General features: G+C 37.4%; 1 protein-coding gene across 1 annotated transcript in view; it reads right to left on the minus strand.

The window, feature by feature from the left end:
* Nucleotides 1–12,025, minus strand: part of ANKIB1 (ankyrin repeat and IBR domain containing 1) — a 52,271-nt gene that overhangs the window by 12,930 nt on the left and 27,316 nt on the right. Inside the window, 7 exon segments of the mRNA XM_033165578.1 lie at nucleotides 2,550–2,684; nucleotides 4,853–4,983; nucleotides 6,151–6,222; nucleotides 6,225–6,238; nucleotides 8,277–8,443; nucleotides 9,266–9,410; nucleotides 10,510–10,598. Of these exon segments, the coding sequence (XP_033021469.1) occupies nucleotides 2,550–2,684; nucleotides 4,853–4,983; nucleotides 6,151–6,222; nucleotides 6,225–6,238; nucleotides 8,277–8,443; nucleotides 9,266–9,410; nucleotides 10,510–10,598 (753 nt within the window).

Consider the following 12,025-nt stretch of genomic DNA (forward strand, 5'->3'; position numbering starts at 1 on the left):
ACATCAAGATCTTGGGAGCCTGTTGAGCTACCAGAAGCCTTGCAGCTAGGTCACACCTGTACAGGGGCATCAAGTACATACACTGGTGGCTCCACGTGAGAGTTGTATAAAGGACCACTGCAATATGAATTATCACAGTGGCTCTAAAAGATGGTTCCCTAACAGGGAAATTGCAGTGGCCATGTACGCAGCTCTGTAGTGAGGCAATGGTTAGATACATTTGCTGGCTTTGCATGTTGAACCACAAATCCTTATGCTACCAAGGCCATAATGGGACGGGAGCCAGAAAATGTAAAGCATACCTAAACATTAAAAAAGAACACTTCACAGGGTTCCAAACTTTAGAAGCTTTTTAGGCATGTCCTAGTACAGTAGTACCTTGGTTCTCAAACTTAACCCGTTCCAGAAGTCTGTTCCAAAACCAAAGTGTGCTTTCCCATAGAATTAATCCGTTCCAGACTCTTAAATGAATTAATCCGTTCCAGACTCTTAAAAACAACCCCTAAACAGCAATTTAACATGAATTTTACTATCTAACGAGACCATTGATCCATAAAATGAAAGCAATAAACAATGTACTGCAGTCACACAATCATTCAGTAGCTGAACTGGGTTCCACATTCATAAAAAGAAAAAAGAAAAGGGGAAAAAAAGCTACAAAAACGCAAAATAAATAGCAAAAACCGACAGGACCTCAATGTAACACTCAAAACAGAAGTGTGGCACTCAAAAAGGAAGCATAAACACTCAAAACGGAGCATGTTCAGCTTCTGAAAAAAGTTCGCAAACCAGAACACTTCCAGGTTTGCAGTTTTGGGTTCCAATTTGTTTGAGTACCAAGGCATTCGGGAACCAAGGTAGCACTGTACTGGGCAACAAACAATAACAGCACTAGCAGCTGGAACATGTGAGAGGCAGGGGAAAGAGGACTTAGCATCACTGCCACACCTCAATAGAGAGCTCAGCTGGTCAAACCCACTGCTCAGTGCAAGATCTTGCTGCTGCTAGTCTCCTTTGAATAAGATATGAGAGAAGACCTTGCTTCAAGATATCTGAACTGTATTTAAGCAGCTTACTATGACCCCTTCGAGTACAGCAAGACCAGCACTAGTACTAGGACTGTTACCTTTTATTTTATTTTTATTTTGCTTTGCACTTAATAGTTATCAAATAAAGCATCAGTTTTTTGGATGGGGTGGGGGATATTAGGTTGATACTTATTATGAGCTGGTTTGGGTGCAGACCAGTTTTTACTCATTCTGAACCAGTAAACTGAATTCCATTGTTGTCAGATCCTCTTATAGTTCAGATTCATCCAAGATTTTCAAATCCAGATTTAGTTTGGCTCCTTTGATCCAGCTTTCAGTTTAGGTGTGGTTAACTCCCTGACTGTTGAATTAACACATGGTAGCCATCCACTATTTATTTCCATTTCACTTTTAATTTGTATATTGTCTTTCTATATTGCTATACGCAAGGTGGTTTACAAGCTGAAGAAACAATAAAATATACAACAAAGATCACACATCTTATAACAATCTGATCCAACGCAAAAAATTGACAAATTATATAAATAAACAATTTACATAGTTTCCACAATGACATTTCCCCAATGCTTTCACTCTGCACAGAGGAGATAGGACCTTGTGCTGTACTTTAGGAAACAGGTACCAATCCTATGTACTGTGGAATCTTGGTTCTCAAACGCCTTGATACTCAACTTGGAACCCAAACACCACAAACCCGGAAGTAAGTGTTCCGGTTTGAGAACTATTTTCGGAAGCTGAACGTGCTCCGTTTTGAGTGTTACTCTTCCAATTTGAGTGCCACACTTCCATTTTGAGTGTTACGCTGAGGTCTGTCTGTTTTTGCAATTTATTTTGTGTTTTTGTTTTTGTGGATTTTTTTTGTTTTGTTTTTGTGACTGTGTGGAACCCAGTTCAGGTACTGATTGATTGATTGATTGTGTGACTGCAGTACATTGTTTATTGCTTTCATTTTATGGATCAATGGTCTCGTGTTAAATTGCTGTTTTAGGGTTGTTTATAAAAATCTGGAACAGATTAATCCATTTTGCATTACTTTCTATGAGAAAGCGCACCTTAGTTTTGGAACAGGCTTCCGGAATGGATTAAGTTTGAGAACCAAGGTACCACTGTATATGTTTCTGGCAGCAAGCCCCAGTGAACACAATGCGATTTACCATTTTCTAAATAAGCATGCACAGGACTGCATTGTCTCCAAAGCACAGAGTAAATGACAACCTCCGCCTCTTGTGCAAATTTCAGGCTCAGGGGAGAAGTGGAGATTATGTCCAACTTTATGCTGTGCTTCCAAGTCTTTCTGAAGCACAGTGTGAAGTTGGAGATGAGAAATGAATGCTAGAAGAGGGAGGTGTGACGGCCAAGGTGAACGTATTTTTGGACGCTACTCTGGTTAGCAGTGAAATACCTGAAGTTTAAAAATAAAATGAAGTGTACAAATTAAAAGCTTAAGAAGGTGAAGATAATTACCCTTCTGTATCTCCTCAGTATTTGTTAGTTTCTTACCTCTGCTGTCATTTCCTTGGACTGTTCCTCTACATGTTGAATGACTTCATAGCGAGTACATCTGTAATAACCTCCAGTGGAAGAACTATGCTTCTTCCATTCTTCAAGGCAAATCCAACAGAAGTCATATTTACACTTGAAAAGGAAAAAGAGAGCTAATTTCTTAAACCAATTCTGTTTAAACATTTGAAAGGAGACCTAGAACGTTAAAAACAACAACAATTTGCGTTTTTCATCAGTTATTCAAAGAGTCTCTTGACACTGGTTTCTCAATGTCTGCTACTTACATAACTGCATTCACACAATTAAAACTCCATGTCTAGCTTGACCCTAAGTGGAACATGATTCAGAGGATTATCTAAATGCAACCCCCATAGTTCTATGGTTAAGTGGCTGCATACAGTTCTGTTAGTGCAGAATGCTGTTGCCAAAATCTTGACCAGTGCAAATATTGGGATTATGCAACTACTTATGCAACAGTATCAGTGGCAGTGAATGCTTGTTGGTTTCCAAGTGCAATTCTACAGGTGAAACTTGAAAAATTAAGAGTATCGTGGAAAAGTCCATTTATGTAAGCAACTGTTTTCATTAGCTACTGGAGTTTAATATATGAAATAGACTCATGACATGCAAAGCGAGTTATGTCAAGCCTTTGCTTGTTGTAATTGTGATGATTATGGCGCACAGCTGATGAAAACCCCAAAGTTGAAATTGTTAATTTGGGGTTCTCATCAGCTGTACGCCATAATCATCACAATTATAACAAATAAAGGCTTGACATATCTGCTTTGCATGTCATGAGTCTCTCATATATTAGTTTCACCTTTTAAGTGAATTACTGAAAGAAATGAACCTTTCCACGATATTCTGATTTTTCGAGTTTCACCTGTAGGTGCTAATCATTACAGGAATACAGTACCTCGTTTTATTTCATTTCACTTTACCATGCTTTTGCAGATACTATTCATTATGAGGATGCAGTTCCAGCTGCAGGCAGCCTGTCCGCTTCAAAGGGCTGGAGCCAGAATTTTTTCCCCTACTGCCCCTACAGCTGGCGAGCCTGGCTTAAAGACTACAGTACAGTGGTACCTCAGGTTACATACGCTTCAGGTTACATACTCCACTAACCAGAAATAACACTTCAGGTTAAGAACAGAAATTGTGCTCTGGCAGCACAGCGGCAGCGGGAGGCCCCATTAGCTAAAGTGGTGCTTCAGGTTAAGAAACAGTTTCAGGTACGAACGGACTTCCAGAATGAATTAAGTTCTTAGCCCGAGGTACCACTGTATAGTGTAAACATAACTTTTATGTGTACTGGGAAACCAAATAAATTATGTGACTCGACTCACTTTATTATGATATTCAAACCTGTAGTTTCTCTGAGGTATTCCTGCAATTTTAAAGCCCTATATACCTGGGTCCAGTTGAAGGACTACCTCCTCTCAAATGAATCAGCCAGTTCTTTAAGATGATGAGAATCTCTTATGCCTTCAACATCTGAAGACGTATCTTTTTCAACAGGTTTTCTGAATTTACTGCAATGCATTTTTAAAAAATTATGGCAGCTCCGGTTTATATGCTGTTTTAATGCTGTATGCTATTTTGTTATATTGCTGAATTTTAAATGATTATATAATTTTTAGATCTGCTTTTGTTAGCTGCTCGAAACGTCTCTTTTTGGAAAGGAAAGTGCATGATAGGAATTTAATAATGAAGATTCATAGCCAACTAAGTTTTACTGAGAGCAGACCTACTTAAATTAACTTGGGTACATGAATTTCAGTGGTCTACTCTGAGTATGACTAACATGGGATACAACCTGAAATAGACAAATTAATACATCAGATATAATGCTTCTTGTCAAAAAGAACTGAGGGTGCTATGGATGTTACCTGTTACAAAAAGTTAAGACAGCAAGAAAAACTACTTTCTCACACCATCAAGCAATCAACACCAAGGCAGTTCTTTGGATAAAACAAAATACTGATCAGCAGGGAAGATGGGAGAAGAAAGGGAAGCTCCCAGGTGAGAGCTGGAAGGTCCGCCCCTTTCTGTGTGAGACAAGGTTTAAGACCTACCTTTGAGAGAAGACGTTGCATTTTCTTTTTCCCTTTTGTTTTCGTTAGATTAGTTTGTTTTTTATTGTGTTGTTTTATGAAAAGCTTCAATAAAATTTCATGAGAGAAACAAACAAAATACTGATCACCAGAGTGGATATCGTGGACTTTTAAAGACATTACATGAAGTAAACATTTCTACTTATATTTATAAGAACCATAGCATTATTTTGACTCTTTGCTTACTTTTGCACACTGCATATGATTGCAGCCTTCGTTCTTCTGAATTGGGGATTTGCAATTGGCACATGGTTTAGAGTTTGTGAGTAACCATAAGCAGTTGGCAGCATCTTCATAAGCCTCACTAACTCCCACAACTGTGAAAAAGGAAAAATAAGTTAAGGTTTTGTACATGTAATAGTGTGTTAATAGCAAGTTCATAATTGCATTTTCTAAATTTCCGAGTATGTAATTAAGCTATTTTTAAATACACTGTAACTCATCCTGAGCATTTAATACAGGGTGAAAAAGATTTTCAAATTTCTTCATAAACCAGTGATATGGGACTGGTACTACAAATGTCCACAAACATTGCTAAAAATAATGTACAGTCCAAAGGTTAGATGCACACACATTTTTCACTGCCAGCTTTTGCAATATCTCTTTATAAATTTGCCCCACTAATTATAAACAAGCTGTTCTTTCCATAAAACACCCCACAAAATTAAAGCGTACTAATCACTGCAACTCCCAGCAAGGAACAGTATACTTTGCAAATTAATCAATAGTTGAAATGTTGCATTCTCCTTACATTTTATTTTCAAATTCCCTCAATTTCTTAGAAATTACTTGTACTCTAAACAATCAAGTTTACATCATGTTAATTTCATCATTATTAATCACCTGCCCTTTACCCTAAGGTCCCAAGGAAGATCACAACAATTTAAAATACAACATTAGAAACAGTTTATAATAAATTACAATCACAGGAATAGGTCACATGTCAGAAGTCAGAGTAAAGAGTGTTGTTTAGTGTTACTATGGATTTTAAGTCTACAATTCTCAAAACTTAAACTCAATGCTCTCAGTTATGAAGCTCAGCTTCCCCAAAGATGGAAATGTACAACCATACTCCACAGGGAACTCAGTCCAACCTGTCAAAATTCAGTTCAAATTATTTGCTGTTACCTGTGCATTATTAATGCCATTTCATTTTAGACAGGTTTGAGAAACTACAGTTTCTCTGCATCACTTACATCATCTGACTTAGGAGACAAACTATGGGTCTATCTAGCTCACCATTTCCCATGCAAACGAGCAATGGCTCTCCAGGGTTTCAGGCTGGGTTTTCTCCCAGTTTACCTGGGGATTACAGGGATTGACCTCAGACCTTCTGCCACACCAAGCAGCTGTGCTACCACTGAGCTATAACCCTTACACTTGTCCACACTCCCCTTAGGAGGCAAATCATAATTTAATATACTGTAATAAATAAACACAGAATTTCTACAAATTAACAAAAATACCATAATGGCCATTCTTACGCTCTTCCGGTTTCATTTCCGTTATCTTCTGCAGCCAGTTCTTCCATGTTTCACAGTCACAGGGTTCATGGCTTCACCTAAACACTCCCTGAAAATTGATCCAAGGCTTTAATAAGCTGAAGATTAAACTTCCTCTATTTTTTATTATATTATTATTATTATTATTATTATTATTATTTATTATATTAAACTGTGGATTCAAGAATACTAGTTCTTAATTTGGGAAGAAAAAAATCAGATAATATGTTAGTTAGTTACATGACTAGTTATTCCACAAGCTGATAGCAATACAGAAGAACAAATCAGAAATAATACCCCAAGGCATAAGTGGCGTAAAATATATAAACCTCAATAACTTGCAGTGGAATTTAGGTGCATACTTGTAAAGTGCACTTTGAAGTCTCCCTTATGTAATTAAACTGTTGATTGTAGTTATGATTCAATTTAGCAATCCACTAAGTCTGAGTTGAGTATTGAGTTATATTAACAGTTCTCTCTTCTGTCTCTTTATCTCTCACACAGAGTTGCATTCTTTTATGAATACAGAACAAACCACTATGAATCAGGATTCTCAAGTCCTGCTCAAGGCTTTCTGAGTCATGTTCTGTGTAGAACATTACTTAACATTAACAACATTACTATATATGTTTACCTTTTCCTCAAACACTTCATAGTGGCAGAATGTGAGGATCTTTCTGCACTACATATGCAGCATTCTGTCATTTTTCATTTCTTAGATGCTACAGAAATGCAGAACTGAAGGAAGACAGCAGTCATTCTCCTTCCAGACTCCAGCTGGCACAGGAAGATGTACTTAAAAGTAGGCTAGTAACTCAGATATTTTAGGGCTGCAAGTGCTGGGAAGAGAGGCATTGCAATAGCCAGAAATAGGCATTTTGACTCAATCTCGCATTGACACCAGGCCACACTGTATCAGATGGGAGGCTGTCCCTAGACTATCACCATGTGTACTGCCTAACAGGAAATGTCAAGCTGGACAAGAGTTGGAGGGTTTTTGAAAGGGCTCTGGCATTAATATTGCAATACATTATAAATTGTTGAAGTGCTTTATAAAGATAACAGAATATCTGTCACAACCTTTAATAGCTTAAAAAGGAAGTGTCTTCTGTAACTAGGTAAATGTCACTTAATTAAACACTATTTTCTGACTGATGAGAACATGCATTTTGTTAAAATAGGGACAGTCACTGAATATATCATCTCTACTCCACCTGCCCTTTAATTGAATAGGGACTAATATCAGGAACTGAGATTCCACGGAGGACAACCCCCTGCGCTTATTTCATATTATTCCTAGTTTTCAAAGAAGCAATCAAATTTCTGGAGTAGAAGATGCATCGTTTCCAGATGGCGCCTGGGTGTAGATGTGTCAATATGATTTCCAGATTGGTCACGACTCGTTTTTTATGGGAAATACAGCAAAATAGCTTCAGACATCTGCCACACATCCAACATACAAAAACAGAACAACTAAAAATAGCATCATTTCAGAATTATAGGTTTTTGGAGGAACCTGCTGTATTGCAGGATGCAAGGAATTTTCTCTGGATCTAATGATGAAGTCTTCTAAAATGCTTTTTGTTAAGTGAAAGAATGGTCACAAACGTCATAGCAAAAAGGAAAAAAAAGTAGAAAGGAAAATGCAACATTCTGTCACATCAGATAATAAAAATCACCTCCTTCTTCACCTCTGAATTTATCTTAGAAGTCTATTATCTACACACACACCCCGAAAAAGCAGGACTATGTATACTTAGCTCACCCTGACAAGATCAATAAGTTTATTTCTATTATTTTTAACTGAACTATACTCTTTTTGCAAAAGATTTATACCCCCAATCAATGTAATCTTGAATTTTAAAAGACCAAAAAGTGCTTTTGAGCTGCTAAAATGCTTATTGGTTTAGGAGTCCAAATATTAAAAGAGAACTGAAAAATTCAGAATAGGATTTCACAATGTGAGAACAAAGATCTATATGAAACCAAAGATGAATTTCCCACAAATGGTAATTATAAGGCTTGTACATGGACTGTACGGCACCGTTTCAATTTTTTAAAAAGATCAGCAATCATGTTTAAATCATGAACAAGAAAACATTACTAACCAGCAGAAGAGATGCCCTTTCCCACAGTCCACAGCGGGAGCTCTTAGCAATGGGAAACTAAGTGCTTCTGAACCTGTTGTATTTGACCCTTGCCTTGTTAGCCTGACCGCTCTCTCACAAGCTGGTGTAGGACACCATTTAATAGAAGGATTATTTTCAACAAAGGCCTGAAAACAAAAGGAGGGAGATAGAAATTATTTACCATTTTCAATCAGGACCTTCTAACTGATACAAAGTTCAATTTGATGGTGTAAAACTCTGCAGTTTAGAACAGGTGTAGGCCTTAAAATAGCTATAAAAGATAATCGTTTTATCCATTGTACAATTTTAGTTATTTGCTATAGCAGCATGTAAAGCTCAGCCAAAGAACTCTGTTTGGAACATTCATGTATTTTTTATGCAAAATCTTACAAAGCGAGTCAGATAAGGGAGGCACTGGTGCACTGCGAGGGCCTAACTCTTCCTAGTAAGATTGTAACATGTAGAATTGGGGAATAAATTTAGATATGGAGAACAATATAACTATATCTTAATTGGGTCTGAATACTAATGGGAAAACTACTTGTAGTCCTTAGATGCAATGTGACTGAAGTGTCAGATGTGGTGGGTTGAAAAAATTGCAAACTGTTTAATCATATGAGGAGCCACAACTGGTACATATAGCAGAAATTTAAGAGGAGTGTTGACTCATGAAAAAGGTTTGCAATAGTTTCTTTCTTTCTTTTTACTGGATCAGGATCTTTTTGGCTTGAATAAAGATAGTGGCTAAGTGAAAGTGTGACCTTTCTCCCAGTAAGCTACCATCACTTTGGGCAGCAGCTATCAGGAAAACATTTGTTATAATTTGTATTTAACAAAACAAAAAATCATAATATTTCTTAAAATAGTAGTCCACAATACTAGATGCATTTCTTTCTAAGAGTATTTTTAATGACATCAGAATAATCAGCTCAGACAGATACTTTAGACACATGCCGCTGGCAGTTTACCTTAATGTCAAATCGTAGGTAACGTTTATCCATCTCCTTGGAAACCACACTTTCAATGATCTCCACTGGAACAAGCTGGAAGCAATCATACGCTGGGCAAAAAATATTGTGGGCTTCACCCTCTTGAATCTTCATATTCAAAAATCTGTTAAAATGTTCATCAGGTTTGAGCAGGAAATATTAACTCCACCAAATTTAGGGAGCAAAAATCAATCTATTAATGCCTTAACCTCGCAGGTAAGTAAAGAGGATTATGACTACCTTACAAGCTCTGCAAGGTATTTGGGAAGGCTCTGAGTCAGCAACTCCACAGAGCATTCTACAATATCAAACAGAACAGGGAAGTCTCTGAGCATGTGGGCACACAGTGGAGTATCAAAATGAATAATCTAAATATATTGAAAGGGTTTACTTTTAGCAGCCCTTTACTGATTTGTGTGGGGTGCATAGCATGAGTCAAAAAGTACCATATCACATTAAGAAGTGGAACATTTTGGTCAGGGAAAGCTAACAGAATGAACTGTGTGTCTGCAATTTTTGTCTCAAGGAAAAACTAGAATAGAAACTGTGACTTAGTAGCTGTGACTTAGATAATCTCCCCATGCTAAGGTGGACAGGGTTTCTGTCCAAAGAAACTATCCCCACGTGCATGATGGAACTGCATTAAGTTTAACTTTAATAATACAAGATAACAGCATCTCACGGCCAGATAACTTTATGTCCAGATTTTCTCCTTAGGCTTCTTTTCTCAGCTAAGCCAGACTTTATAAGGGACAGTCAACTCCTTAGCATCCTTTGGATTACAGAAACAGAACTGGTCCTGCAATGGCTGCAAAATGTCCCAGAAAGTGGTTCTGAGGCACATCGCAAAATCACAGAATTGTTGGGTTGGAAGGGACATCATCATAGTAAATACTTTGACTTCCACATTCCCCGCTTTGTGCCCAGTAGCTTTAATATTTCATAAGCTTCACATCTACTTCAGCTCATACTAGATCAAAGACGGAAGACACACAATCTTTGCTTAATTTTTTAAAATGTTTCCATTCTGGGGCATCTCTAATTTTTAATGACAGCCAGCATCTAAAATGGAAATTAAATTGTCTTTGGAATAGAATCCTAGTGACATGAACAAACCAACATTAAAAATAAATCAAGACATATTATTACTAGTTTACTAAGTAGGAAAATCCCCCCCCCCCGGTAGAGACAATTTTTATATAAAAATGCCTAAATATACTTACGCTTCCCAGCATGCTCTACAGAACTCATGTCCACAAGGCATATCCACTGGGTCTTCAAATACAGAAATGTTACACATGCAAATTTCACACTGTAGATAAAAGAATAAAATTATTTTTAAAAATATTTTGAATACTATATAATAGGGATGATTAACCTGTAGCCTGTACAGTCTTCTTTAAAAAAAAAATAAAACTTAAACAGTGGGTTTTAGAAAAGTAGTGTTGTTTTTTAAGTTAATTGATCACTTGAGTGGGCCCGTTGTGATGCCAAGATGCCAAGTTGGACAACTGTCAACATAACAAAATATCCATTGGTTAGTCACTTACACCTCATATTTGTTCAGAAATAAAACACTGCTTGGAAATCATGTAATTAAGGCATATTAATCCAAACCTAGATGTCTGGGAGTAAAATTACACCTGTAGTGCATTTTTTGTTGCAGAACTTGCTCAGAAAAAGACCTGCAACATGGTCTTTGAATCTAGAATACTGTAACCCAAAAAGCAATAAACAATGTCCTCAAATTTCAATCATTTACCATGTATTATTTAAAACAAAATAAAAAATAAAAAAAATCATTCCAGTAGCCCCTTAGAGACCAACTAAGTTTGTACGTGGTATGAGCTTTCGTGTGCATGCACACTTCTTATTTCTGTTCACAGAAAGTGGCTGAAATGAAAAAAATCTCAGGACCACTAACTGAATTTTGCATGTGGAGTGTTTTTTTTGTCGTCAGAGCCCATGTAATGTACAGGAATAAACAAAATTCAACAAAATCTGACCCTGTGATTTAACTCTCCAGAGTTTTATTTTTGGAAACCAAGGAAACATTGGAATATAAAATATCCCAAGATTTCCCCCCCCCCCACAGTTTTGAGAAAGGAGTGTAGGGGGCAATATCACAAAATTGCTTTTGTTACTATAAGCAATCATTTGTGTTATGTTACTGCTAATTTAACCCCGGTTAATGAGATACACACAAACACACAGTGTCATGAAAAGACAGCATATAAACGTCCCTATAAATAAAATAAATGCAAAGATGTGTAGCATTGCTCTCGTGAGCCGATTCATATAGAGTTGCTATTTTTCACCTCCACAAATCAGACACCATCTGTGACAATCGCGTTAAGTGGGGAGCACCCTCTAAAGCCCCCTTTTTCCTGTTCTCCAGCTCTCTCTTTTCAACTAGAGTTGAAGCTCTGGGGCTGGCTGGAGGATACCGGCGTCAGCTGCTGGGAAGGGAGGCTAAACGGCCTAAACAAAATTCCGCTGCGCCTCTGGTTTCTTTGGGGCTTCCTTCACCCTCAACGACGTCATTTTTGGGCTCTGTGGAGGGTGTTGTTATGAGCCACAAGGGCTCTCCAGCTCTTTCCCACCATTTCTTGGTTTGAATCTATTTATTTCCTGACGCCAGATGTATAAGCAGCTGGGCATGAGTCAATCACAGGTAGGGGGGGAGGGACCTGTATTAAATATGCAGATAATGATGTCTGATTGGTGAAGGCAAGAAAT

This window comes from Lacerta agilis, chromosome 12 (genome assembly GCF_009819535.1).
Source record: "Lacerta agilis isolate rLacAgi1 chromosome 12, rLacAgi1.pri, whole genome shotgun sequence".
Taxonomy (NCBI): domain Eukaryota; kingdom Metazoa; phylum Chordata; class Lepidosauria; order Squamata; family Lacertidae; genus Lacerta; species Lacerta agilis.